The 26,425-nt window shown below is 49.7% G+C and overlaps 1 protein-coding gene across 1 annotated transcript in view; it reads left to right on the top strand.

Annotated features, from left to right (window-relative positions):
- Positions 1-26,425, top strand: part of Zc3h3 (zinc finger CCCH-type containing 3) — an 82,523-nt gene that overhangs the window by 38,699 nt on the left and 17,399 nt on the right. Inside the window, exons 5-9 of the mRNA XM_038342618.1 lie at positions 16,997-17,181; positions 22,714-22,756; positions 22,831-22,989; positions 23,079-23,148; positions 25,459-25,590. Of these exons, the coding sequence (XP_038198546.1) occupies positions 16,997-17,181; positions 22,714-22,756; positions 22,831-22,989; positions 23,079-23,148; positions 25,459-25,590 (589 nt within the window). The remainder of the gene's footprint in view (positions 1-16,996; positions 17,182-22,713; positions 22,757-22,830; positions 22,990-23,078; positions 23,149-25,458; positions 25,591-26,425) is intronic.

Below are 26,425 nucleotides of genomic sequence, written 5' to 3'. Positions count from 1 at the left end.
CCAGTCAAGTATTTTATTCAACATGGTGGTTTGTCTTTTCATTCTTGAACTGTGGGGGTGTGTTTAGGTTGTTTTTTTTGTTTTGTTTTTGTTTTTTGTTTTTTACAGTATGTTTCTCCTTTCCCTTGCCTTTTTCTTCATGATCAGCCTCATGGATTGGCTGGGTCTCAGGAAACAAGAAGGTTGTGGCCTCTGTGATCTCACCTGCCCCCTCTGTCTCCTGTCCCATGCCCACATACATACTGTATACCCTGCACACACTTCGCTCTCAGGCAGTCTATCTTCTAACACCATTGTGCTTCAAGACCTGGTCCCCTGATTTTATCTCAGGGAGCATCCCCTGGGTCCCGTCCTCACCAGCTCACTCGTGACCTCCCCTAGCCTGTCTGTTTAGGCCCTGTCTGTACCCACCGTCAGGCTGCTCACTCATATTCCATCTGATATTCTGAAATTTGAGTAGTCGGTAAAGAAAACCAAAGTAGGGTATTGCCTGTGGGGAACAGTTGCATTCAAGGTGGCTCTGTCCTCTGTGCAGAAGGAGCTAAGCAAGCAGCAGGTGTCGTCAGCCTGTCGCAGGAGATCTCGGGGTCTCTCTGGTCCAGGGGAGGGCTCTTGAGGATGAGTCCTGCAGCCTTCGTCTCCTCCTGCTTTGTGCTCCCCCCCCCCCAAGCTTACCCACGTGGTGTTGAAGGAGGCCTCTTCCGGCAGGTTTTTTAGAATTTTATTTTATGAGAACAGGCGGTTACAGCTCCCCAAGTGCTGTAAAAGTTAATGTGATGGCCTCCCTGTGCCTGTGCTCATTTTTATAATTTTTTATTTTATGAAACAGGACAGGGAGCTTAGTGACTTATTACTATTCATTTCGTTTCAATGCAGTAAATATTGATTCAGTTGGGGGTTTTCAATTTAAACCACTCGGCGATTATATAAAATATTACTGGCTTCTGAAATTATGCTTACCGATCCCTTCGGCTGCTCATTAAGGAAGGAGTGCAATTTTTAGATCCCTTTGCCTTCATCATTCTAATAAATGGGCTGAGATACGTTTTTGCACGGAAGGTGCCACAGAAGTTGCTAGCAGGGGCTTGACAGCACGGATGCAACTCTTAATTTGGAAGTCGTTTCAAAGCATGCCTTGGTTATTTATTTCTGTTTGAGGCAGTCAGGCCTTTGAGCTTGGGTCCTCTGTGGTGCTGGGCTGCAAGGCTGAGTGGCATCCTCCTGAGCTGGACACCTGCTGCTTCCACTAAAGCTGAGGCCTTGCTCTTTCAAAGCCTTAGGGAGGGATGGGCAGGGGAGCCATCTTGTAAGGGCAGCAGCTAGCCCCTGACCAAAACTGAGGCTGGGATATACCCTGAGGGATACAGGATTCTCAGGAAGGGAGGGTACTTTCTCAGAGATCTTTTTTATTTATTGTTACTTTCTTTAAGTATAAGGTGCTTTGCTGTGTGTATATCTGTGTATCAGTTGCATGTTTGGTGCCTGCAGAGACCAGAAGAGGGCATCAGATACCCTGGAAGTGGAGTTACAGACTATTGTGAACCACTTTGTCAGTGCTGGAAATTGAACTCTAATCCTTTACTAGAGCAATAAGGTCTCTTAACTTCTGAGCTATCTCTCCAACCCCTTCTTAGAGATCTTTAAACCCAGTCCTTGCTAACTGATGGGACAGAGCCAAGACTGAGACTTGAGCCCCCAGGAGGAAACTCTTGGGTGCCCGGGCCGAGACAGTGTTGCTGGCTGAGTTGGTTGCTGCTGTTCTAACAGGCAGCGCATGAACATCGTGCTTTGACCCAGGTGCCCTTCTTAGACTCTGGCCTCAGAACAGGAAGCCAGCTGGAGCTTCTGCACCCAGGTCTGTTCCCTTGCTTGGTCACCCCACATCTAAGTTGATAGCTTCAGAATGAGCTTCAGAATGGCCCTGTGACCAGGCCATTTATGTTCTGGACTGAGAGTTCCTTCAGAGACTTCAGTGCCCTGGTGCTTCCAGCAGAGCCTGAGTTGTCCCTCAACTGCCTCTCAGATTCTGGAAGAGTGGGACAGGGCTGTAGTCTACAGGATCTTCCTCCCACAGGGTCCCACACCCCTCTGACAGCCTCTTCCAACACTGCCACAGCTGTTTTTACCAGGCTTTCAGGGCTGTGGGCACGAAGCTAAGAAGAGACGTCTAGAGTATCTGTGAAGAGACTGTCTGAGGGGAGATAGGGAAGAGTGTACAGGCTAGGACCAAGAGGTTTCTGGACATAGAGGCCTCAAGTTTTGGACTTGGAATGGCCCTGTGTTGAGCCCCTGTGTGGCCAAAGGAAGGCAGGGCAGGCAGCAGTGATCTGTTCCCCTGCCTCACTAGATTATCTGTGGTCTCTTGTCCCTCTACTGCAGCACTAAAGGTGGACAGACCAACTTGAGGGCATCAGGAGTAAGCAGGACAATGAGCCATCCAAAAGCAGTACCTGCACGTCCTCTCTGCTCAGGGCTCTGCCCTGATGCCACTCATGGGTTCTGGTTCCTGTTGGTCCTTGTGATATCTGTGTCTCTTGAAGCTGTCTCAGTCTGGTATGCTCTGTGGTTGCCTGCAAGTTCCATGTGTTGTCTTTTCTTCCTTCTTTCTCTTTTCTCTTGTCCCTTTGTGACATGCTCTCTCTGCCTTCACTCTTGCCTCTGTGTTTGTGTGAAACTGTGCTTGACCCTAAGGCTCCATGCGTAAGTAGAGGATGCTCTCTAGAATATACTGTAAAGCACAAGGAAGATGAGGCCTTCCCAGTGGAGGAGTAATTGCTGTGCATGAATTCTGTAGCCCCCAATGCTGCTGCCTCGTGTGCAAGCCTGAGGGTAGCTCAAGTGGGCACACCCTGATCCTCCTCCTCCAGCCCGCCCGAATTCAGCCCTTCTGGGAATGTTGCTTTTCCTTCCAGTAAACTCGTCTACCACAGCTCTATTGCACATGGGCAGTCTTCTTGGATTAGGATGGTGACAGAAGGCTAGGGCTTGAGGGTAACAGGATCTTCTTTGTACCCACTGAGAAATTTGTGGACTCTAGATCAAGGCTGGCTTCCAAGGCACTGGGTGTTCTCCTGCTTCTGAGCCCCATGTGGCAGAATCTGATTCAAAGGGTATAAAAGTGATTGGTCTCTTTACCCTTCTTGTTGACTTGTGTGGCTGAAGTTCTGTCTAGGGTAATAGGCCTATAGTATAAAACATCACAATCAGACAGGTATGACCTTACCCCATAATGGTTTATGCATGGTTGTCCCTCTTCCTATTGGGGGTGAATCCTGAGGGGCAAGACCCAGGAGAGCCTCAGTGAGACTCTGCCACAACATAACTCCAGACCACACCCTGAAGTGTTTAATGATAGAGCTGGAAGGCACATTCTTTCTGTGTGTCTGAGGATGGTTGGTAAGAAAGAACATTCAGAATCTGTAGGCTTTTCCTTCAGCTTAGGGAGCATTTGTGCTGGCCCATATGCACCTGCAGTTGGTGCCTAAGCCCCATGGGTGAAGGCCAGGCATGGTTAGTCCTGGACATACACAACAGAAGAAAGTAGAGATGCTACTCTGACAAGGAGAAGCTAAGTGTCTTTGTCACTCAGTGCTACCTGGGTGCCTTACATCATTAAATGCTGTTTTAAATACCTCTTTTAGCCTGGTTTTAGAAGTGGTAGTAAAGTGTCATTCAAATAATCAATACCATATCTGACTTCCTCTATATCAGTCCTATAGCTGGTCTAACCTTAAAACATGCTTCACCTCCCAGGTTGGTGTTGTGATGGTGGGTAGTGATGGCCTTGCCTTAGAACTTGAGAAACTTGGCCTTTTTAGCAATAAGTTCTCTTCCATGATAGCTGCTATCTGAATGGATCATGCTATCTCTTGGACTCCCTGCCAGGTGCTCACTTAGGATCTAGGAGGGCTCACCCCAGGACCCCACTGTGTCATGCTGGGGAGGAAGGTGACCAGGGCTGACATCTCTGCCATTACAGTACTTTCAGGAAAAAATGATGCTTCCGTAGGATGTAAGTAAGAGTGCCACCAAGAGGCATGGTCTCTTAGGTCAGGGTGAGGCCCTTCCTTTGTCTTCTTTCACCTGCCTCATGGCCTCTCATCTACAGAATGTTCTGTTCTCAGGTGTAGGAGTGGATGACACCCTACCCTGCGCCTAGGGAACAGGCCCCCTGTGGGAGCTGCCTCCTCCTAGGTATTTGGTTTCTGTCCTCCACCCCACCCTTCTTTGCCTGGCATTTGCTATGGCTGTTGGAAGTCTCACGCTTCACATGCTGCCTGGGCAGCTGAGGCTCACAGAGGCCAGAGGTGTGTTTTGCTGGTGACAGTTGACCTGGTGTATAGTTTGGAGTTGAAGTTTGAGAGACTTCTTTGTTTCAGGAGCAGGCCCAGGTGCCCTGGTCAGTCTGCAGGTGGGTGGGCTGATTGGGATCCCAGCTCCTGCTGAGCCACTGCCAACACTAGGCAGGCTCTTGAGGGCTTTCCCCAAGTCAGCAGGGTGCCTGTGGCCTCTTGCCCCTCCCCAGAGCTGTGGTCCCTTGTGTAATTTGTAGTGGGATGTCTGTTAAGATTGCGTCCACTTCCCAAGTCAGCACTTAATTGGCAAGGCGCTTGATTTAACAGCGTGGGAGCCTCCACCGGAAAAATGGCTTGAATAAATCTCTGCCTGACGCCAGAAAATAGATATAATCTCAGCATTAACTACATTAATAGTAGCAGGAGCTGAATTAAGAAAGCCATAAAGCATAGGTGGGGAGCATAAATTATGGTCCCTCCTCCCCTCCATGTTTGGGTCAGGGAGGTCGGGCCTGGGCGGGGCAAGGGCTTATTCACAGAGCCTGAACAGGAGCCTGAGCAGAATCTGGAGGGACAGCCCTAACAGGTCCTGACCTATGGGTGTCAAGGGTCTCAGCTGTAGGGAGTTTGTCCCAAGTCTGGATAATCCTGGCAGAGTGGTCCAGCAGTGCCATGAGGTGCCTGAGTAGCCCCTGTATGTCATCATTAGGAAGAACAGAGCAGCTCTGAGCTCTGCTAGAGCATGATTCCAGACCCCATGCTGTCCTCTGATATTTACACCTAAGAAACCTTCTTCCCGTCCCCCCCCCCCCCCACACACACACACACAGGGTTTCTCTATAGCTTTGGAGCCTGTCCTGGAACTAGCTCTTTGTAGACCAGGCTGGCTACTGCCCCTGAGTGCTGGGATTAAAGGTGAGCGCCACCACCACCTGGCCTGAGAAATCTTAAGGAGGCACCTCATTCCATTGCTGATTGGGCAGCGGAGCTCCACATCAGGGCTGGCCTTCTGGTCATCATTCTTCATTATTGTTCCTGTGGTCTTCCCAGGGGCATTCTAATATGATAACAATGGCACTGGCTAGGGCAAGTACCATTGGCTCGGCTGTTGTATGGGGCTGTGGTGGGGCTGTTCCTAGTTTTGAGAGACCCGGGGTGGCCATATCCTGCAGATGAATTTGTATGCTGCTCTGTTCTGTTTTTGTTGGCCACTGTCATTAAAAACCTGGACTCCTGAGTTTTGGTTTAGTTCTTTAATTGAACATTGTTTCTTATCTTCTTGTCTCTGACTTGCCTGTTTCTTGAGGACTCATAGGCCCTTGAATTGTCATTTACCCAGTTTCAGTTTTGCTTTTCTATTTAAGGTCATTGACAGAGGTCCTATTTTTCTATGCTGCGAAGTTTCTCTCCATCTTAAGACTCCATGCATCAGTTTCTGTAGAAAATCCTTCCCTGAGACCCGCCTACCTGTTACCTACAGCAGTCGGACCTCCAAGGCTCTGTCCTGAGCTTTTCCTGGTAATAGAAACATACAGCAGACTCTAGAGTTATTTCTGTTTGCCTTTTGCTGTGGATTGGATTGTGTCCTGTTGGAATACACAAGGGAAAGCTCTAACCCTCATGTAACCTCATTTGGAGAAGAGGTCTCTGGAAGTGAGTAAAGTTAACTGGGGTCAGACATGTTCAGCCTTCATCCATTCTGACTGACGCCATATAAGAAAAGGAAGAGACTGGGAGCTCAGTCCAGTACTCTGATGCAGGTCCCTGCCTCTGTTTCTATCAGTTCCTGGATGAAGGTTCTATGGTGATATTTAAGATATTCATCAGTCTGACTATAGGACAAGGCCAGTTCGGGTCCCCTCTCTATTCTTAGGGTCTTATCTGGGGGGTCATCCTTGTGGGTTTCTGGGAATTTCTCTAGTGCCAGGTTTCTTGTTAGACCCATAATGGCTCCCTCAATCAAAATATCTCTTTCCTTGCTCTCATCTCTGTCCTTCCTCCATCTCGACTATCCCAGTCCCTCAAGTTCTCCTCCCCCCTTCTCTTCTCCCCTCATCTTTCCCTTCCACCCTCCCTACTCTCCCCACCCCCGTGCTTCCAATTTTGTCAGGTGATTTAGTCTATTTCTCCTTTCCAGGTGGATTTATGTTTTTCTTTGGGTTCACTTTGTTACTTAGCTTCTCTAGGATCATGAACTATAGGCTCAATATCCTTTGCTTTACAGCTAGTATCCACTTATGAGTGAGTATATACTATGTACATCTTTCTGGATCTGGGTTACTTCACTCAGGATGGCTTTTTTTGAAACCTATTCTCTTTAGATGGATACTTTACTCAGCCTAAATATAGTAGGGAGGACCTTGGACCTTCCCCAAAGCAATGTGCCTTACCCTCCTTGAGTGGATGGGGGGGTGAGATGGGGGAGTAGGTGGAAGGTATGGGAGGACAGGAGGGAGTGGGAACTGTATGTATTGGTATGTAAAATGAAAAAAAGATAGTTTGTTTTCTTTAAAAAAAAAATAAAAGGTAGAGACTTGGGTGCACACGTGGAGAAAAGCTAGGTGAGAACAGCAGAAAGGCACCGTCTGGAGCCAAGAAGGGAAGCCTTCCCTGAGATCAGTCAGTGGCAGCTGGGTCTGGGACTTTGAGCCTCATGAGGAAGCATGCTCTGTTGTTGAAGCACCCCTGCTTTCTGTGGGGCATCCTGAGTGGGGCACCTTTACCACAGGTCCTCAGACTCTACAGGGTGCTGTGTGTGGCAGTAGCTTTGTCTCATGACTTGTCCATTTTGCTATTGACATGTGTCTTGGTTGCTTTTTGTCTCGGCATCTGCTTACAAAGCTGCTCTCAGTCTTGCTGGACATGTCTTGAGGTGACAGAGAACTTTGCTGTTCATGGAGTTTGGCCTTGGGATGGACGAAAGGATAAGTAGACAAGACAATTGGTTCCTGTGCTCCTGCCCCACACTGCAGTCAGCTACAGCGTCAGTGCTGCAGTCCCTGTGTTCTCTTATTGTAAAGTTAATGGGGCTCATATATGTTCAGCTTTAATCCCGTCTGATTGGTGCCAAATAAGAAAAGGAAGAGAAAAGGAGCCATGATGCTGGTGTGGTGTGGTGTGGTGTGGTGTGGTGTGGTGTGTGTGTGTGTGTACACAAATGGAGGTCAGATGACAATTTGTGGTGTTCTCTTTTCTCCTTCTATCGTGTGGTTTCCAGGGATTGAACTTGGGTTGTTAGGCTTGGCAGCAAGAGCCTTAACTTGCTAAGCCATCTTGCCAGCCCATTCACTTTTTCTTTACAAGTAAATGATGTTGAGTGTCTTCCATACTTAGCATTCTGGGCTGTACTTTTTCACGGAGTTCTTCTTCATGTCTTTTGCCTGTGTTTGCCTTTTTATTGTTTGCTGAAGTACTGTATATATTATGGATATGTCCTTCTCCTAGATGTCTTATTGCATTATAGGGTTTGCTTTTTATATTGCTGCTGATGAAGCCAGCTGGGGTCTTGTACATGCTAAACAAGGTCTTTACTACTGAGCTACACCAGCAGTCTGAGGACATGCTTTTTAATGCTCTGATTTATCATTTTTTTTATATTTTTTCTTTCTTTTTCTTTTTTTTTTTTCCTTTTCTTTGTTTTTGTTTTTTGAGACAGGGTTTCCCTGTGTAACAGTCCTAGCTGTCCTGGAACTAGCTCTTATAAACCAGGTTGGCCTCCAACTCTCAGGGATTTACCTGCCTCTGCCTCCTGAGTACTGGGATTAAAGGCATGTGCCACCACCACCCAGCCTGCCTTCCTTCCTTCCTGCCTTCCTTCCTTCCTTCCTTTCTTTTTCTTTTTCTTTTTTCTTTTTAGTTTTTCAAGGCAGGGTTTGTCTGTGTATCCCTGACTGTCCCGGAACTCACTCTGTAGAACAGGCTGGCCTTGAACTCAGAGATTTGCTTGCCTCTTGAGTGCTAGGATTAAAGGCATGGGCCACCACTGCCCAGCTAGCATTCTCTTCTTTTACATAGATTCTTTGTTTAAGAAATATTTGCCTATCCAAGATCGTATTTTCTTCCAGCAATTTAGAAGTCACCTCTGAGTCTGTGATCCTTCTTGGGCTGAGTTTTATTTTATGGGGTGTTTCAACACTTTTTTGTCCCTCAAAGGAGATAAGAAAGGATTTCCCTTAACTTGCCTGAGTACATGGTATCAACCCTCACTCAGACTCTTAAAATTCTGACCCCTCTGTTTTTACCAATGGACGGGCTGTTGGTTGGGATTGTTCTTAAGACTTGTTCTTCCAGGAGAACTTTAGGTGTACTTTTGTAGCCTCCCCCAACAACCATCCTCCAAGCAACAAGAGTGCACTTTCTTCTTACTACCTTGTTTTTGCACAGTTGGGACGGCCCTGCCTTGCTGTGTGTGTATCCTGTTCTCAGTGTTAAGTGAGTACCACTGCCTCCACATGTGGGCCAGATATACCTGCTGTGAAGTTCTTGCTATTTTTTCTTCCATACATATTATTCCACTTGGTTTTTTGCTAGCATCTTGGAAGGATATTGGTTCTCATATACATTTATCTGTTCGTCCCTCTAACTCTAATGAGTTTTTATTGTTGAGCTTTATGGTCTTTCCCTGGTGTTGGTATAGAGGTCACTTCTTAGCGAGGCTCCCCTCATACAGGCAGCTAACTGAATTCCTTCTGCAGTCTTGGAGAGATTTTTCCCATGGCTTGGTGAAAGAGCATTGCTCTACTTAAATAGTATGACCCTTGGATACCTGAGGGCCTACCCACGCCTCTCAGCAGCTGATGCATTGGTATTAAGTGGGTTCTGGGCTGACAATGTGGGAAAACGTGCCCAGCTGCAGAGGACTGAGGGCGCTGCCTGTGGTATATACCAGCCATTACCACCAAGGATAATTGTGTTGGCCACTGAGCCCCAGCCTCTTTACCCATGTTGCTGAACTCTGCACTCTGAGTAGGGCCATTAAGGCCTAGCAATACCTGTTTTTTGCAGCTAACATACAAAACACCAATAGCTTCAGCTGAAATGGATTTTTAAAAGTGTCATTTTATGGAGAACTTTACTTTCCATCTTGTTGTTTATTAGGCTCTTAAAGGGAAAGCTTGTAATGTATCCATTGATCGAAATACCAATTGAATAGACGTGAGCACATAAAGTACATAAAATTGCCCAGCCCCTCATAATAGGGCAGCGTCATTTGTAATGGAGGCAGTGCAATTAGCTTTACCCACCACCACTGGGCTAGGCTGGCAAGGTGTGGCCCTGAATCACTGTTGCTCATTGTGAGAGAGAGAGAGGGTGGAGCAGGATCCCTCAAGAAGTGATACCCTGAAGAGTCCTTGGGTAACATAGCAGAGCTCTTCCTTGGAGCCCTGTTCATGGGTCAGCCTTGGGCCCTAATTAGCCAACTTTGTCTCACCTACTTCACCAATAGCCACTCACTTGCATCCCCTGCCTGCCAATGGCCTTACCTGCCCCAGGCTGACCTCTTTCCTTCCATACAGTTTACACAGTCAGCCTTCTCTATGGATATCCTTATCCTCACTGTGGCCCTCCAGGGCAAGACTGCCTTTTCCTTCATACATGGTGCCTGTATCCCAGGGATAATGAGTCTTCTTAGTTACCTCCAACTTGCCTGTGTTCTGCTTGGCCCTGGTAGTCTTCTCCCCAGGACTGTCTCCATCTCGGGAACCTGAGATGGGTTGTCCAGGTCGTTGAGATAAAGCCTGTTGAGGCTTCTCTCTTCCAGAGCATTTCATGGGCTGCCCTGCCCTGTCCTGCCCAAGATACGCAGGTACTGAAACCATTTGGTAGACTAGCACTGGGGGAAAGGAGTGTTTGTACTGCTTGGTACCCACACACATGCTCGTGTACTTGCGCACACACAGGCACACATACTAGCTCACTCTCCTGAGCTGAATGGCTGGCGTGGGGTGGCCGGTTTCTGGTGGAAAGCCCTGCTAAGCAGTTTAGTGCCTGTCACGGCGGCTCCGCCTGACCTACTTGGGGATTCGCCGTGCAAGCTGCCTCTTCTGCTGACTGCGCACTCTCGATCGCTCAGCTCCAAGCTTCAAAAACCGTGCTCCATTTCCTGAAAAATGCTTCCCTGGTTGTTTTCTCTGCTCCCCAGCCAGCCTGCCCAACCCCTGTTCCAACACCACCAGTTTGGGCACCCTGGCCCTACATGCTACCATTCTCTGTGTAGCAGTTGTTGGGGTCACTACTCTGTCCTCAAGTGCCCTGTGACCCACCTCTTCTTTCTAGTCCATTGCTTCCTTGGTGCTCAGCCTTTGATTTGCAGATGGGCACTTTGTGAGATCTCCTTGTTCTGTTTCCCACTATCCCTGCCTGTAACTGACCAGAGCTTTTGACACATCCTGGTCCTGGCCTTCCTGAGAGGTCCTGGGAACTCACACCTCTGCTCCATATCTGGCACTTGCCCATTAGTACAGATTTTCAGAGCTGCCCACATTCCACACAGCATGGGCCTTATCCTCCGTGAGTCCCGGATGACAGATGGTGGCTAGGTAGAATCCAAGCCTTTCCTTGGCTGGAAGGCTTCCTCAAGGACATAATGCCTGAGCTTGGACCCAGATCCAGTCATGTCTTCAGACAGAGGGACAACATGTGCAAAGGCCCAGTACCAGGGGCACAATACTTCGAAAGGCTCTGCAGCTTCCTAGGGTAACTGGAATTCTAGACTAGAGAGAGGGAGGGTTTCAACATGGGAGCAGTGACCAGCAAGGATCGAACTCAGCCCTATGGACCTCTAGTGAAATACACAGAAAGAGGAAATTGGGGAAACTTTATCAGTTGACTAGTTTCAAACAAATGGACAGGAAAGAGTAGGTGAAGGAATCCTTAACTTGAACCAGTAGAAGCAAGGCTGGGCTCTAGGTATTAGCAGAGGACAAGTGGCTGAGACCTGAGGTTAGAAGGCAGGTAACAAGGCCTTTGTTTCTGAGAAGTCTAGGAGGCAGAAGGTTCTGGGAATGGAGGTGGACAGATTAGAGGAAAAGGGCAGGAGGTAAGTGTAGAAAAGTAAATAGAAACAAGTGGACTTTGGCAGTGAGGGGAGGGACACACATGGGCTTTTGTTTGTTTCTTGTTGGGGAGAGGTATGTTCATGTGAATGTGTGTGTGTACACATATGCACATATACATGGAAACCAGAGATCAACCTTAGGTGTCATTCTTCAGGATCCACCCACCTTGCATTTTTTTTTTTTCTAGACAGGGTTTCTCTGTGTAGCCCCAGATGTCCTGGAACTCACTCTGTAGACCAGGCTGGCCTCAAACTCAGTCACAGAGATCCCTCCTGCCTGTGTCTTCCAAGTGCTGAGATTAAAGGCATGTGCTACCACCACCTGACCCACCTTGTTTTTTGTTGTTGTTGTTGTTTTTTTTTTTTTTGGTTTTTCGAGACAGGGTTTCCCAGTAGTTTCTAGAGCCTGTCCTGGAACAAGCTCTTGTAGACCAGGCTGGCCTCGAACTCAGAGATCCGCCTGCCTCTGCCTCCCGAGTGCTGGGATTAAAGGTGTGCGCCACCAGCGCCCGGCTTCCACCTTGTTTTTGAGACAAGGTCTCTCATTGGTCTGAAGCTCAACAAGTCAGCTAAGCTGGCTTGACAGTGAGCCCCTGGAATCTCTTCTCTCTGCCTCCCTATTATAAGTATACACCTCTGCACTTGACTTTTTATATGTGTGATGGAGATTAAACCCTGGTCCTCTATTTGCATGTCAAGCCCTTTGCATCTCCCCAGCCACCTGTTTCTTTCTCACAGGCAAGGTTGTAGTGTGATGGATAGCAGCAAGAGCCAGAGCTGAACTGGAAGGCACAGGAGGGTTCTGGGTGGAACTCTTACTGTCTTCACTTAAGTTTGCATGTAAACTATCTGTACTGTCTGGTATACTGAAAGGAAATGAACTCAGGTCCCAGCTCCTTGCCCCAGTTGCCCAGGGAACTCTCTTCCCTCATCAGCAGTGTTTGTAGAGACCCAGCTCTGATCTCAGTCTCTGTGGTTCAAAGATGCTATCGGACCTGGTATATGTGGGCTTCCAAGTTTAGAATTCACTGGCTGTGACTTGGGCCCCTGCATGCCACCTGTGTCCTGGCCAGAGTCTCTTCCGGGGTCCCTGCTCCCTTACCATCTATACTGGGTCTGTACTGATCACACTGGTTTCTAAGAGAAGGGTGTGTTGCATGTCAGGGTCCCATGCATGAGGACATTACAGAGCCAAGAGAATGGCACCCAGCGTCTGGGTTGCAGAGGCCTGGAGGACTGTGCCCACAGAGGGGCAGGTAGGCAATTGTTAGGAAGAGCTGTCTACCAGATGCTTGTCCACTGAGCTGCAGTCTGCTGCTGGTGATGTAAGTGTTGGAACATTCTGTTGTATCTGAACCCTGTAAAGCTAGGGGAGGACAGGCTTAGCTATCCAAGTACCTTCAACCCCATCACTGTCTCTGCCATCCCAGGCAGCTTCTGACTTGAAGTTTTCAGTGCTCATAAGGAAGTGGTCACACAGCACTTCTTCTTTTTTCTTTCTTAAAAAAAAAAAAGAATTAAAAAACCCCCTACTTTTGAGGTGTGTGTCTTTCTCCCCATTATCACTGCTTTTCATTTAAAATGTTATCTCCCCTTGCCCCATCCTTTGTGCCCCACCCCCAAGGGGAAGAGGGGAGGCCTAGCCTCACCCTGGTGTAGTCAAGGTTATGGTGATAAATCCTGGGGCATTGTCACTTCTATTCGGAGTAAATTGGCTGGCCGCTTTCGGGCTGAAGGAAAGATAATTTGCTGTAGTATTTCAAATGGATTAGAAATGGATTTGAAGGGAAAGTTCATGCCTCCCATTACAAAGGCGAGAAAGAAGACTATCTTAAGGCACTGTTCCCTCCCTGGCCTTCATTATCCACGCTTAATACCTTTCCTATTTTCCAGCGTTAATGAAATTTCCTGGCGGCATGGGCCTGCCGGACGGATGGGAGAAGCCTTTAGATCTGCGGCTCCCGTTGCAGAAAAGGAATTACAGAGCCATGCCGTGAGGGCAGGCGCTTGCAGGGTCCTTGGCCCTGCTATTATCTCATTAATTTTATCCCCTCTTCTCTGTACAGTTCGTTTCCAAAGGCTGTCCTCTCCATTAGGGTAACAATTTACTGGAGTGCTGTGACACCCATGGCAGTAAAAAGCTACAAGGCCCCACCTGGCGCCCTCTGCTGCGGCTTCCAAAGCCAGTGAATTGGCAAGGGTGGGTGTGGGTGGCTGGGTGAGGGAAAGGCCTTTGCTTTGACCTGGTTAAGCTACAGGGTCCAACCAGATCTCCTTGAGTTCTCATCCATAGTGACACCCAAGTGTAGCCCCGTGCAAGGCTCAGGCTCTTGGTTGAGCAAAGCAGCAGGTAGCACCTGTGCCTATTCCCTACAGGCCCTGGATCCACAGGCCTTTGCACACAGTCTAGGATAAGAACACAGGGGCTGCTGTCCTGCATCTTGCCCAAGTAGATCCACAGATGGCCCATAGTTGTTATGAGCAGCTTTTGAAGGAAGAAAGAGAAAGGAACAAATGGGTGTTTCTGATCATCCCTGAGAATTTAAACATGTCAGGCCAGGTTGGTTTCCCAGCACTCAAGAGGTCGAGGCAGGAATGTCTCTTGTTTGAAGTTATCTCATAGTAAGACCTTGTCAAAAAAAAAAAAAAAAGCCAAACAAAACAAAATAAACATGTGGAATAACTAAGGCTGTCTTGGGAAGAATTGTAACCACAGATGAGTCTTTCAGCTCTGAAGACCAATCATGAAAAACTGGCTTGTTCATATGAAGGTCAAGGGCTGAGAACCAGGTCTGGTCTGAGGCATCCTAGCCCAGCCTGAGCCCCATGCTTTCTCCTGACTCCTGGTTTCTTGAGGCAGGCCATTGATATCCCCAACTTGAGACTTCCTCATGTGTAAGGAAAGGGCTGCAGTCTTCCTGCTTGGGCAAGTGCTTGAAGAAGTAAAGGAACTCTACAGGGCTGGAGAGATGGCTCAGAGGTTAAGAGCACTGGCTGATCTCCCGGAGGTCCTGAGTTCAATTCCCAGCAACCACACGGTGCCTCACAACCATCTGTAATGAGATCTTGTGCCCTCTTCTGGCCTGCAGGCATACAAGGAGGCTGAACACTGTGTACACAATAAATAAATAAATTTTAAAAAAGGAACTCTACAGTTCTGGTTGGGCCTGGCGAGGTCTCTGGCTGCCTCACACTGTTTTAGCCTGTGACTCCTTTTCTGTGGTTAAATCTAGGGAGGAGTAGATGGGAATCACATTCAGAGCTCCCTGTGCATTTCTCAGCTCCCTAAAATGCCTCTGCATTGGGTGTGTTCTTGCAGGGCTGGGCCCCAGATTGTAGTTGAGCATGAGTATGCTTGTCTTCTGACTAACATATTTCTGGTGGCTGTGTATTTGCTCACATTGTAGAGATGGAGTGTGGAGTGCTTGGGAGAAATATTATGGAAAGAGAGTCTGCATGGACCCCATCAGGTCTACTGGTAAGGACCAGAGCTGGCTTCTAGCTTCAGTTGTAGGGTGGTCACTGCTGCAGAATTGTACTCTTCAGTCCCCTGTTCCTCAGAATGCTACTCTAGCCCCAGGCTGGTGGATGCAGGGATGTTTTCAAGTCTCACATTGAACAAACTCTAGCAGCTACTGCTCTGGTACCAGTTTATTTTAACTAAGGATTTGGAATTAAGTTGAACATTCTTTGTGAAATGACCATAGCTCTGATTAAAGATCAGGGCATAGCACTGAGCCTCTAGAACTGACAGGATTGACAGTAGATCTCTCTTGGTTGGACCTTTCTCATACCCAGTGAAAGCCAAGGGTACAAAGTCTGATATACTAGATCTTGGAGGTCACAGTCTCAAAGGACTCCTGTCTCTAACCCAGGTGGTTGGTACCCAGTAGAGGGCTGATGAAATGTGTGATGGGTAGGGCAGTGAGTGGCCAGGCAGACCAATCACTGCAGCCTGGCTTCTTGGCAGGACTCTTTCCCTCCAAGATTGGTGTTTGTGAGCTTGAATTTTAATTAAGAGAAACTGGGTTAAGTGCCTTCTGTGGCCTCCTCACTACTGTTTGTACTTACACCGCAGCTTTGGTCCCTTGACGTCTGGCTCGCTTTGCTCACATTATCTCACTAATGAGCCCTCTGAGGCCACTAGCTGGCAAGAGTTAGCCCAACTTGCAAGTGGAGAGACCAAGGCTCAAAGGGGCTGTGTTACTGAATGTTAAGATGGTAGCTGAGCCCAAGTGCATGGCTACCCTTCCCCTGGTGCTTTTCTTTCTGGGTGGCTTCCCTTGGGTGACAGGGCAAGCTATGGTGGGCACTGCTGCAGGTGTCTTGATAGAGGCAAACAAGCAATCCCCTCTGGCTGTTTACTCTGTAGTTCAGTTCTGGGGATTCCTTCTTGGCCCCTAGTTGTCTGGAGAAGGCTCTGTTACAGCTGTGGGATCCTGAGAAACTTCAGACCATACTTCCACCAGGAGCTAGATCTAGATAGGCCACAGAGCTATGGGAGCCAGTGGGAGTACCCTGTGGGGTCTGGAAGAGAAGGGTCACAGCCCTGTACCAGTCTGGATATGTTGCCCTCACCTTCCATTTTAGCTGTCTTTTGGGGAGTGGGGACTGCTGTTATGAAGGCCTCTGTGTACTCTGCTGGTACATAGCTGGTGCCCCATTGCTCACATTTGCCACTAGAGGGCAGTGCACATAGGCTGTGATCATGTGATAAGTAGTATCTGATTTACATAAACATTACACACCACCAGAATGTATCTTGAAGATTGGCTGCATGCTGAGCCCACTATGCTCACCTGGCTGCCTGGGGCACCAGGTTCCCTCCCTAAGGGCAGTCTACTTAAAACGCATCTAGGCAAGGGCTGTCACATCAAGGCCCTTCCTCAGCTTGTTTAGTGCTTGAGCCTCCAGGGGTCCTGGAGTGTCTGGTAGACTTGAAAGCTTGAAAGAGTGGGGAGCAGTAGGATGGTCTCTGAGGTCTGTTCTCCAAGCCACCAATCCTACATCTGCCCCTTTCCTCCTCTTGAACAGTAATTTCCATCCCACACTGTGGACCTGATGGGGTTGTGACACTGCCCTTATACCTTCTCTGAGCAGTGGGTACGGAGAGCGGTACAATGAGCAGTAGTTCCCCTTGACCCCATGACTTTCTTGTCCTGGAGCAAAGCCTGTACCAACCTTGGTTGGTACAAGTGGGTGTCATATACTGGAGCCAAGGGGCCAGAGCCTGCACTGTTTTTCAAAATACAGGTGCTCAAACAGCTGCCTTCTTGTGTGCTCAGGGAACATACCTAGTGTGGAGATACTCACCAGTGGCCAGACTAGGAGACAGCAAGGACAGATGTGTTTTGGAGGAGGCCAGTCCTCTCTGTGACCCTTTGGGGGGCTCATGAATTTCTAACCAGTTTGTGTAATACTGTGCCTTGGATCTCCTTGTCAGAAGTCCTTGGTGCTACTGCTACAGAAACGTCTCTATGAGAGGTAAGGGAACAGTTCTCCTGGCAGCTGGGCCAGAGATACCCAGCAACCCCAACTATAATGTACCCCATACAGCTAGTGCTTTAGGCTGGATGTAGCACTGGCCACCAAATCGATAGCTTATTCTGGGCCATGTCTAATAGACAGTTTGTTGTCTCTGTAGGTCCCTGGTGCTGAACCGTCTGCGTCCAGCCATCACTGGGAGTGGGAAAGCCCCACCTAGTTCCCCTCGGTGGCGCAACAAAGGCTACCGCTGCATAGGAGGGGTTCTCTACAAAGTGTCTGCCAACAAGCTCTCCAAGACCTCCAGCCGGCCCAGTGATAGCAGCAGGGCCCTCCTCCGCACAGGTGAGATGGCATACTGCAGAGTATGTGGATGAGCACTGAATGTCAGTGTGTCTCACTGTCTCTGGGCTCTCAGCTGTGGGCATAGCCATGTAAGGGAGCAAGGCCAGGGTCCTGGAACTTAGAGAGCTGAGAGAGTGGATGCACCCAGAGAGAACTGGATGGGCACAGGGCGTTAGGAGCTATCCCTTGTGAAACTGAAAGGGTAGCCAGAATGGGGGCAGTGTTGGGAGGCCCTGCAACCCTAGTGTCCCCTGGGAGTCTGAGTGGCACTTGCCTCTTGCTTGGCTGAGCGGCCCAGATTTTCTGTGGGAGACCATTCAGGAGCACCTGTGTTTTGCTCTTGACAAAGGATGAGCCAGGTATGGTAAACATGCCTGGGTGAGCGAACACCTGGGGCTATGGCACCCCTAATCACATTGGTGATGCCTCACCAAGTCTATCTGGAGGCAGGCACCATCACTGCTGCAAGCCCCTGTAGCCTGGGGACAGGCTGAGGAGAAAGGAAATGCTTTGGATGTGCTTATTGTACAAATTAACTAGAAAAGTATTTTGGTTTCAGTCCAATTTTTACCCTCTTCTGTGCCCATCAAAAAGTACAGCAAGATTATGGGTTACTGTGGAATTGCAGAGGCCCAGCTGTGCCCAGCAGCCCTGTTCACTCACCAGAGGGGTTGAAAGGAGAAGAAATCAACCAGGGAGAAGGCACTGCCAAGGGCATTCCTAGGATCATGAAGATACAGGCAATATCCCATTTGGGACAGCCAGCTCCTCTGTGTCCCTGCTAGGTTGTGCTCGAGAGCTGTTCTTCATGTCCAGAGCTTCCAGGTGCTGTTCTCTGGGCAAGATGCTCAGGGAATATAGCTCCTGGCATTTCTCCCTTTAGGGTGGAAGAGCCTGGTGAACTCATTTGAGAACTGTGGGAGTAGCCTGGGCTCCTGCTCTGTTATATGCCCTTGGGTCTCCGCTTCCCCATCAGTAGTTTCCCTCTTCCTGTGGCTTTGATCTGCCTCATACTCCAGGCTTCGTAAGCACCAAAGCTTGGGATTAGGATGAACCTTGGGCTGGGAAATAGACCCTCTCATCTCCCTCTAGTGACCATCACCTAGTGACTACCACATGGTCCTGTCCTCAGATACTAGGACTAGCCATCTTGTGTTGCGTCCTGATTTGCATTGTTTCTGGCTGGATGGGCTTAGGGCGTGGGGCTGCACCAGCCATCTGAGCTTCTCGCATCACTCGTATCTGGGGGAGGCAGAGAGGAGAGGTGTGAATAACCTCTGTTACAGAGGTCTCTGTAACTTTATTTTGTTTGTTTTTTGAGGCAGGGTCCTTCTATTATGTAGAATGTAAATTCTGTCAGGGCAGCAGCAGTGTTGGACTTGGCCTCTCCTAGTCAAGTGTCCTTCACTGGGAGATGGTGGACTCTAAGCTACACAGAGGGCTGACTGCTTCCCTGTCCCTTCTCACTGGGAAGCTGTGTCTGTTCCTGTGATCCCAGGACTGAGTACCAAGTTCTGTAGACTCTACCTTTCTGTCTCCCACACACAGAGCTTCCACATCATCATGCTGTGAACAGTCTATCCCCGTTACTCTGGGCCTGACCTTTTGCCCCCTTTCTTTGCTGTAGACCCAACTAAGAAGGAATTTCTGCTCCCACAAGCCCTTGCAGCCTTGTTTCCCAGTGCTCTAGCAGCCACCTAGAGCCTCTCCCCATCCAGCCAGCACTGTCTAAGGGAACATGTGATGAGAGCAGGGTGGGAGTCCCGGGGCATCTCTACCTCTACCTCTACTCCTGTCCTTGCTTTTGCCAAGGCTTCAATCTGCTGCCAGTCAGAACATCATTGTCCCTGACCTACCTTACCAAGCCTTGGCAGCCATTCTAGGACCCTTCTGAGGCTTGCCTTTTCTCTCCCTGGGACAAGACACAGACTGGCAAGACCACAAGGGATAACCAGTGAGCTGGGGAGCACCTGCTGCCTGGACAGCCCCCCCATGACCCCCACCCCCACAGTGAGGAAGGTAGATTGCTCCCAACAGTACACTACCTCTGACTGGCCCACTTACACTAGTCATAATTAAAGAAATAAATTTCCTTCTCTAGTGTCAGCAAACCTTTGACTTCAACAAGAAAGTACAACCCTTCACAGGAGGTATGGGGCACCAACTCCTCTCCTGGCCACTCCTCCAGGCCCTCAAGGATAGTGTCAGCATTAGCCATGGCTTCCTTGGCTTTCTGAAGTTCAGCCTACCCTCCCAAGTCTACCTGCTATTCAAATGGCCCCGTTCCTGCACCCTTGCCCTGATTTTGCCTGGGAACTGTATCCTTAGTTGGCTGGACTTGCTGAGAACACAAAGAGCCTGACAGGGCCTTCAGTAAGGACAGAAGTCGCAGACTACAGAGCTAGCCCTGGCTTCTTGAGGGCCTCCAGGCCAAAGTGAAGCAGGTATGCTCTATAATTTTCTGCTGCTGACTAGCCACCTATATGTTCCTAGGCAAGGAAGGTTTCTGGAACTTTCTTTTGTTTGTTTTTGAGACAGTCCTTCTATTATGTAGCTCTGGCTGTCCTGGAACTCACTCTGTAGACCATGCTGTCCTCAAACTCACAGAGATCCACCTGCCTCTGCCTCCCCAGTGCTGGGATTAAAGGCGTGCGCCACCACACCTGGCCCTCTGTAACTAATTATTTGTGCCCTGCCTTCCCCTCCTTGGGTACCAGTCACATTAGAGGGGCATGCAGGGAAGCTTTGTCAGCTGCACTCAAAGGGTACAGAGCTACCAGGTCATAGAGACCCTGCTCGTTGCTGTTCCTCACTGTGACTTCTCTATCATTTTGCTTTTCTTTCCAAGATTGCAGTTCTAGGTTTCTTTGTTGAATGTGTCTTACCTGGACCTGGCAGACTCTTAGCTGAATAGACCTGGTCTTTAGGAAGCACTTGCTCCAACCTCCTGGGAGCAACTAGACAACTAAGCAGTAAAACTGAGGACAGATAACTGAGCTTGGCCCCTTGTTTGCCTGGTGGGCTCTGCCAGAGTGATAGCCTGAGTGCTGAGGAGGCTTTGACGTCTCCGAAAGATGAGCTCCCTTTGAGGACCAGTGAACAGACAGGGCACAAAGCAAGGGTGGAGCTGGAGGGAGCCAGTATTTATTTTGGGAAACTCCAGGAAGTGGGAGTGCTCCAGAGTGCACAGCAGAAGCAGCACCTTATGCTCCCAGGTCAGGGCTGTGCCGATGAGCTTTTTGCACCTCTGGTTGCTTCTTTTCAAGCCAGCTACTTTATGTGCATTTTTAACACTGCAAAGCATTTGGAAAGGTGCCTCCCATCCTTGTCAAAACTCCCACCGTGAGCCCCACGCTGATGTGTTTTTAAAAGCAGAAAGTGGAAAGATGAGAAAGCTGCTCCCTACCAGGACCTGACAGGTGGCACGTGATGCCCACGTGTTCCTGCCTGGGAGCAGATGGTGCCAGTGTCACCAGCAGGCTGGGTGACAGCCCAGGAACCAGTGCTCATTGACAGACTATCACATTGCACGTCACTAGTTACGAAGACTGGCAGGTGTGAGTATGTGTCTGTGCCACCTGGACGTTACTCCACTGCCACCCTAAGGACAGGTGTCCTCAGCTAGAAATAGAGACCACCCTAAATTCTTCCTTGCTTCTCCACACCCTGAGACCCTTGCCACCCTTCCTTTCCCCTTATTGCTTCCTCCTCAGACCCTGTAGTCCTTCCTGTGCCCTCAGTTCCCTGTCCCTACCTTGAGGTCCTTGTTCATGCCCCAACTGCCTGAGCCTGCATAGTTATGCAGCAGAGCCCCTGCTCCCCACTGGGACCCCATGGATATCCTTTTTAAACTCAGAGGCACTGAAGTTAAGTGTGGGGCAGCCTCTGACCAGAGAGTCCCACAGAACTCTGGGAGAGTAACGTCCAGCTTCACAGCTCACACCTCAGATACCTCAGGTACTTCCTAGCCGCAGACAGGATTTCCCTAGCAGGCCTGGTCTTGTTTTGGGCCCAAAGTCCCTAAGATACCGAGGTTCAGCATATCATTTCACCCCTGTCTAGGGAAGACTAAAAGGGTGTGGGGAGCTCTCAGGGCCAAGTAGCTTGCAGGGTGCCCAGGGATGATGGTATGAGTTCCCAACCAGTGGGGACTGAGGGGTGCTGCTCTGGAGCAGGCCCAGGTGCTCTGATTGTGTGCATTCAGGCACTTTAGAACATCCCCTTTTAAAACCTAGATGGCTTTGTCATCACCTCAGGTCCTCAGAATTTCTGGGTGATGTCACTTGTGCCTCTTAATGCAGTATTCATTTCAGCAGCTGCTCTGTAGGAAATTGGATCTAGTCTGGGAAGGGTCATGTGTGTATTTGAGGAACCAGGAAAAGCCACCCTGAGCAATCCCTGCCCTGCCTGCCCTGTGATCCTGGAGTTGGCCTGTGTCTTTAAAAGGCCGGCAAAGCTGTGTGGTGAGCCTGGGCATCTCCTCACACAGATGCCTTGAGGTTTTCAGGGAGCCCCTTTCCTATTCCGTTGTCTTCGTGTCACATTGGTCACCTCAGAAAGGCTAATTGGATTTTGGTGTTTGGGAGTTTGAGGACTATGAGAGGGAGACTTCCAACTTTTAAGTAACAAGATCCAAATGGACCCAAACACCCTTGTCTGCAGCCACTTTGCAGAACTGCAGGTCGCATTTTCAGCTGTGCCAACACGTTCTTCTTTCTCCTCCTCTTCCCTTCCTCCCCTTCTCCCTCTTCCTTTTCTCCCCTCTTCCGCTCTTCTTCCCCTTCTTCCCCTTCTCCCTTTTCCTTCTCCCCTTTCTTACCTTCCCCCTCTTCCTTCCTGTTTCCACTGTCCTTCCCTCACACTCAGTCTTTTCCCTCCTCTCCTCCCCTTCTCGTCCCCCCCTCCTCTCCTTCACTTTCCTTCCTCCATCCCCCCCCCATCTTTTTTTAAACAATCCTTTAAGTCTAAAAAACCAATTTCTCTCCTATACATCCAGGCCCATATTTTCCGCCTTGGTATAAGTAACCTCCTCTGTTCCCTTCTCAGGCTCTACAAAATAGGTGCCATCACCCTCTGCCATTTGTATGATGGTCTCCCTGGTAGCCAGGCCAAGGACAGAGTCTAGAGACATGTCCATGAGCTAATCACTGCCTCAGTGCAAGGACCTGCCCCTTGAGCCTCCTGGGCACTGAGCGGGAGCAGGAAACTGGGAAGCCAGCAGGGAACCAGCAAACACCAAGTTGATTTAGGTCACCTAGCTGGTTGGGGACATCAGGGACTAGCAGTCTGTTCTAGTCCTTGACCCTGGCATGCTGGATCCAAGGCTGCCCACCCTCAAGCCAGACCCAGGGCCCAGCATTGCCCCACTCTTGATGCTGTGTCCCCAGAGGGAAGGGCTATGCCTGAGCTAAGTGCTAGGGGGCTTCAGGGTACTTTGCCGAGATGATTTGGCAGGAAGAAGGTGTGAGTCAGCCAAGGAAGGTTAGGTAAAGGCTGGGATGGGCCTGATGTGACCTATTTCTTCCCCTGTAGGACGACTGGACCCTGCCACCAGCTGCAGTCGTTCCTTGGCCAGGTGTGTCCCTTGAGGCTGGGAAGGTAGGGGCTCCCTGCTGACTCTTGGACTCACAAACCTCTCCCTGTGTACAGCCGGGCCGTCCAGCGAAGCCTGGCTATCATCCGGCAGGCGAAGCAGAAGAAAGAGAAGAAGAGAGAGTACTGCATGTATTACAACCGCTTTGGCAGGTGTAACCGTGGCGAGCGCTGCCCCTATATCCATGACCCTGAGAAGGTGGCCGTGTGCACCAGGTGCCCTGCCCATCCTTACTGACTACTTGGGGGGTTAGTGGCAAAACCTGGCACCAGCCCTCCCCAAACCTTCCTGTCCCATGCTGCAGATTTGTCCGAGGCACATGCAAGAAGACAGATGGGTCCTGCCCTTTCTCTCACCATGTGTCCAAGGAGAAGGTGAGTGCTGTATGGTCAGTAGGTCTGCTCTTCCAGATGTTCCTGGGTGCCATCCAGCCTTCAGACATATTGGACTGCATAGTTTTCCTTGGTCTTGAGTTAGCAGCTCCCACCTCCAGTGTCTACACACTCATGTATTCCTCCAGCTCACCCCTTCACTCCCATGGCCTGCTGTGTTGTGCTGCCTCTTCCTCCTGCTGGAAGCAGCACCAAACCTGGGGTCCCAGCATATCACAGACAAGAGTCTCCTCCTATCTCCATCGCCTATAATGATGGTCCTATAATGATGCCAGGCTGCTTGCCACCTCCACTACAGGAACAGGGAGGGAAGCCTCATAGATGCTCCTATAGTATGAGGCCAAGGTCTTTTCTGTCTTCTGTCCCAATGCTGTCATAGGTGGAGTAGTGATCAGAAGAGCCATGGAAGTAAGGCCAAGATTGCAATGCCTAGGTGTGCCCCAGCCTGGAAGGACTGAGAGCACTGCAATCAGGGCCACAGACCTCTTGGGGTTAGCTGTGCCCTCTGTCCTCTGAGAAGATGGCCATGAGTGTGAGGAAGGGCCTGGGGCCAAGGCCGCAGTGCAGAGGAGGCGGGTGGGCGAGGCCCGCTGCTGCTCCAACAGCTTTTCCCCTTGAGAAGCTTGGAGAGAATCAGCATTTTTCTCCCTAATCGAGCTTCGAAACTCTGTCGTGAGCAATTTGGAAATTCACGTCGAGTTTCAGGTTCATTAAGCGCCAGCTCCAGAGCCCGTGCGCACTCCAAGCTGTCTAATGTGTGGGCCGCACCAGCGCCCTGAATTAATGTTATTGTTATTTGTGTGGACGTGGCGGGGTGCAAACAAGGTTAATTGAAATGAGAACGCAGTTTCCTCTTGGTAACGGCCCCGCTCTGACAGCCAGGAGGAGCTCTGTTTGGTGCAAGAGTTGGCTTTATTATCCCTTTTTATTAGAGCTAATTTGGGCTCTATATCAAAAACCACATTAAGGGAATTGTCTACAGCTTCACCACCGCCAGCCCAAACGGGGCCCCCAGCCCCTCTCCCCTCTGTGGCTGCAGTTAAAAGACAATTAAAAATAAACTCTTGCTCAGTAAATCACCCTTTGTTTCTTTGATTTCCCCCCTCTCTACTCCAGGGCTGCTGCCCAGCCTCTTCCTCTTTGGCCTCCCTCAGACAGGTTCCTGCCTTCCCCTTCCCACATTGCCCAGAAAAGTGACTTTTTAAAGCCATGGGTCAGGGAAGTACTCCTCAAACCCACTGCTGGTCCAAATGTGAACATATGTCATCAGGCTGAGATGTGCATTGTGACTTCCTGGGGCCTAGGAGGATGTGCTGGGCAAGGACAGTGACAATGTCCATTCTCCAAACAGTCCAGGAAGGGCTGTTGCTTGGCACATGAAGGGGAAGGAGCCTGGAAAATTCAGAGACCACCTCTTCCCTGGGTAATCTCAACCCAGGCCCTGTGCTGTAGGTTTTGCTTATCTTGGGCTTGGGTTGCCCATCTTCCCCTTCAGACCCACATGGTGCCAGCAGTCATCAGGGCTTATTTGTGGCTCTCTGTTGAGAAGGGAGCAGGATATATATCTAGCTCCTGGCTGAGTCACTTGCCCAGGCCTGTCCACCCACAGCTGCCAGGGTGGGTCCAGACTTCCTGCTCCAGGACCCAACGTACTGATAGGCTAGGCCTTAGTGCTACCATGTGACCAGTGTCTGACCTGGTATACTGGATGTCCATCTCCAAGTCTGCCCCACCTAGATAATAGAACTATATCTCAGGGCTCCCAAGATACACCAGGCCATGGGTTGGTGGTTAGGAGCCCTGTTTATTGTGTTCACATGTAGGAAATAGCACACCTAGGAAAAGCCACTGCTGCAGTGGCTTAGCACCATAGTTTCATTTTGGCAGAGTTAGAGCAGATAAGGGAAGCAGGGGTTTGATATAGGAATGTGTCTCCCCAGACCTCAACTGCTGCTGGCTGGCATTGTGTATTTATTCCCATGGGTTAGTCCATGGGTTAGTCCTGGTTAGTCTTGAGCTTAATATGTAGGCCAGGCTGGACCGGAACTCACAAATATTCAGCCTTCTCTGCCTCCCAAGTTTTGGGATTAAAGGCGTGTGCTGTTACACCCAGCTTTGTGTCCATTTCTCTCAGGAGGACCATGGTGAGGGTCTTCAGGAAGGATCTGAGTGGCTGTTGTCCAGCTGAGGGACCCTCTCAGGGGCCTGCAAGTCCTGGTATTTGTACTTGTGAAGTGGGTGTGGTGCAAAGCTCTAGACTGTTGGGCCCTCACCTTTTTTCCCTCCCCACAGATGCCTGTGTGTTCCTACTTTCTGAAGGGGATCTGCAGCAACAGCAACTGTCCCTATAGCCACGTGTATGTGTCCCGCAAGGCTGAAGTGTGCAGTGACTTCCTCAAAGGCTATTGCCCACTGGGTGCAAAGGTGAGGGGGTTGCAGGCGGGCATGGGGCAGGTTGTTAAGCAGTCTTCGGTACTTTCTGCACTGACTTCTGTTGTCTTGTATAGCCCCGAGGTGGTCATTGTAATTCTGTCCATCTTGCAAATGACTCAGAGGTGCAGCTGCTTGCCCAGGATCCCACAGGGCCAGGTAGCATCCCAGGTCCTCATGCAGGGGCAGCAAGGGATTAATAGTAGAACCTGCCCAAAATATGGGAGGGATATAGTGACTGAGACAGCAAAACCCGGGGAGATTGTGAGGCCAGTAGTGACTGAGAGAGATGTCAGAGGTTTGAAGCTCTACAGGACTGAAATAGCTGTATGGCTGCCTGCTTCCATGGAAGCTAGTTGTGTGTGTGTGTGTGTGTGTGTGTGTGTGTGTCACAGTGACAGCAGAAGCACAGTGTATGTGCCCCACCGTACCTAGGCATAATCCTCTAAAATTGCTTGAGCTTTTTGATGCTTTTGTCTTTTATCCTAGCTACCCACCAAAGTGGCTCAAGACTCCCTTCCAAAGAGGGTACAAGCAGTGACTTTCTTGAGCCTACTGATGTTTCTGTATTTCTACTGACAACATTAGCTTGACAGGAGCTGTTGGGTCACCTTGAAGGGCACTGATCCCTGGCAAGGAAGCCCTTCCGGGGAGGTGGGGACTGGCAGGACCTGGCAGGGTCACTTATAGGCGCTGGCCCAGGTGAGGGGCAGGGCCCCATGGAGGCTGCAGCTGATTATTGTAAAATATTCCAATTTAAATGAAGATATCAGAGTGATATTTAAGTCCTGCTTCTATTAGTGGAAGTGCTTACTGCGTCCCTTTCTGC

This window comes from Arvicola amphibius, chromosome 9 (assembly GCF_903992535.2).
Source record: "Arvicola amphibius chromosome 9, mArvAmp1.2, whole genome shotgun sequence".
In the NCBI taxonomy this organism is placed as follows: domain Eukaryota; kingdom Metazoa; phylum Chordata; class Mammalia; order Rodentia; family Cricetidae; genus Arvicola; species Arvicola amphibius.
The sequence above is the reverse complement of the archived record's forward strand: the minus strand, read 5'-3'. Positions and strand labels throughout refer to the sequence as shown.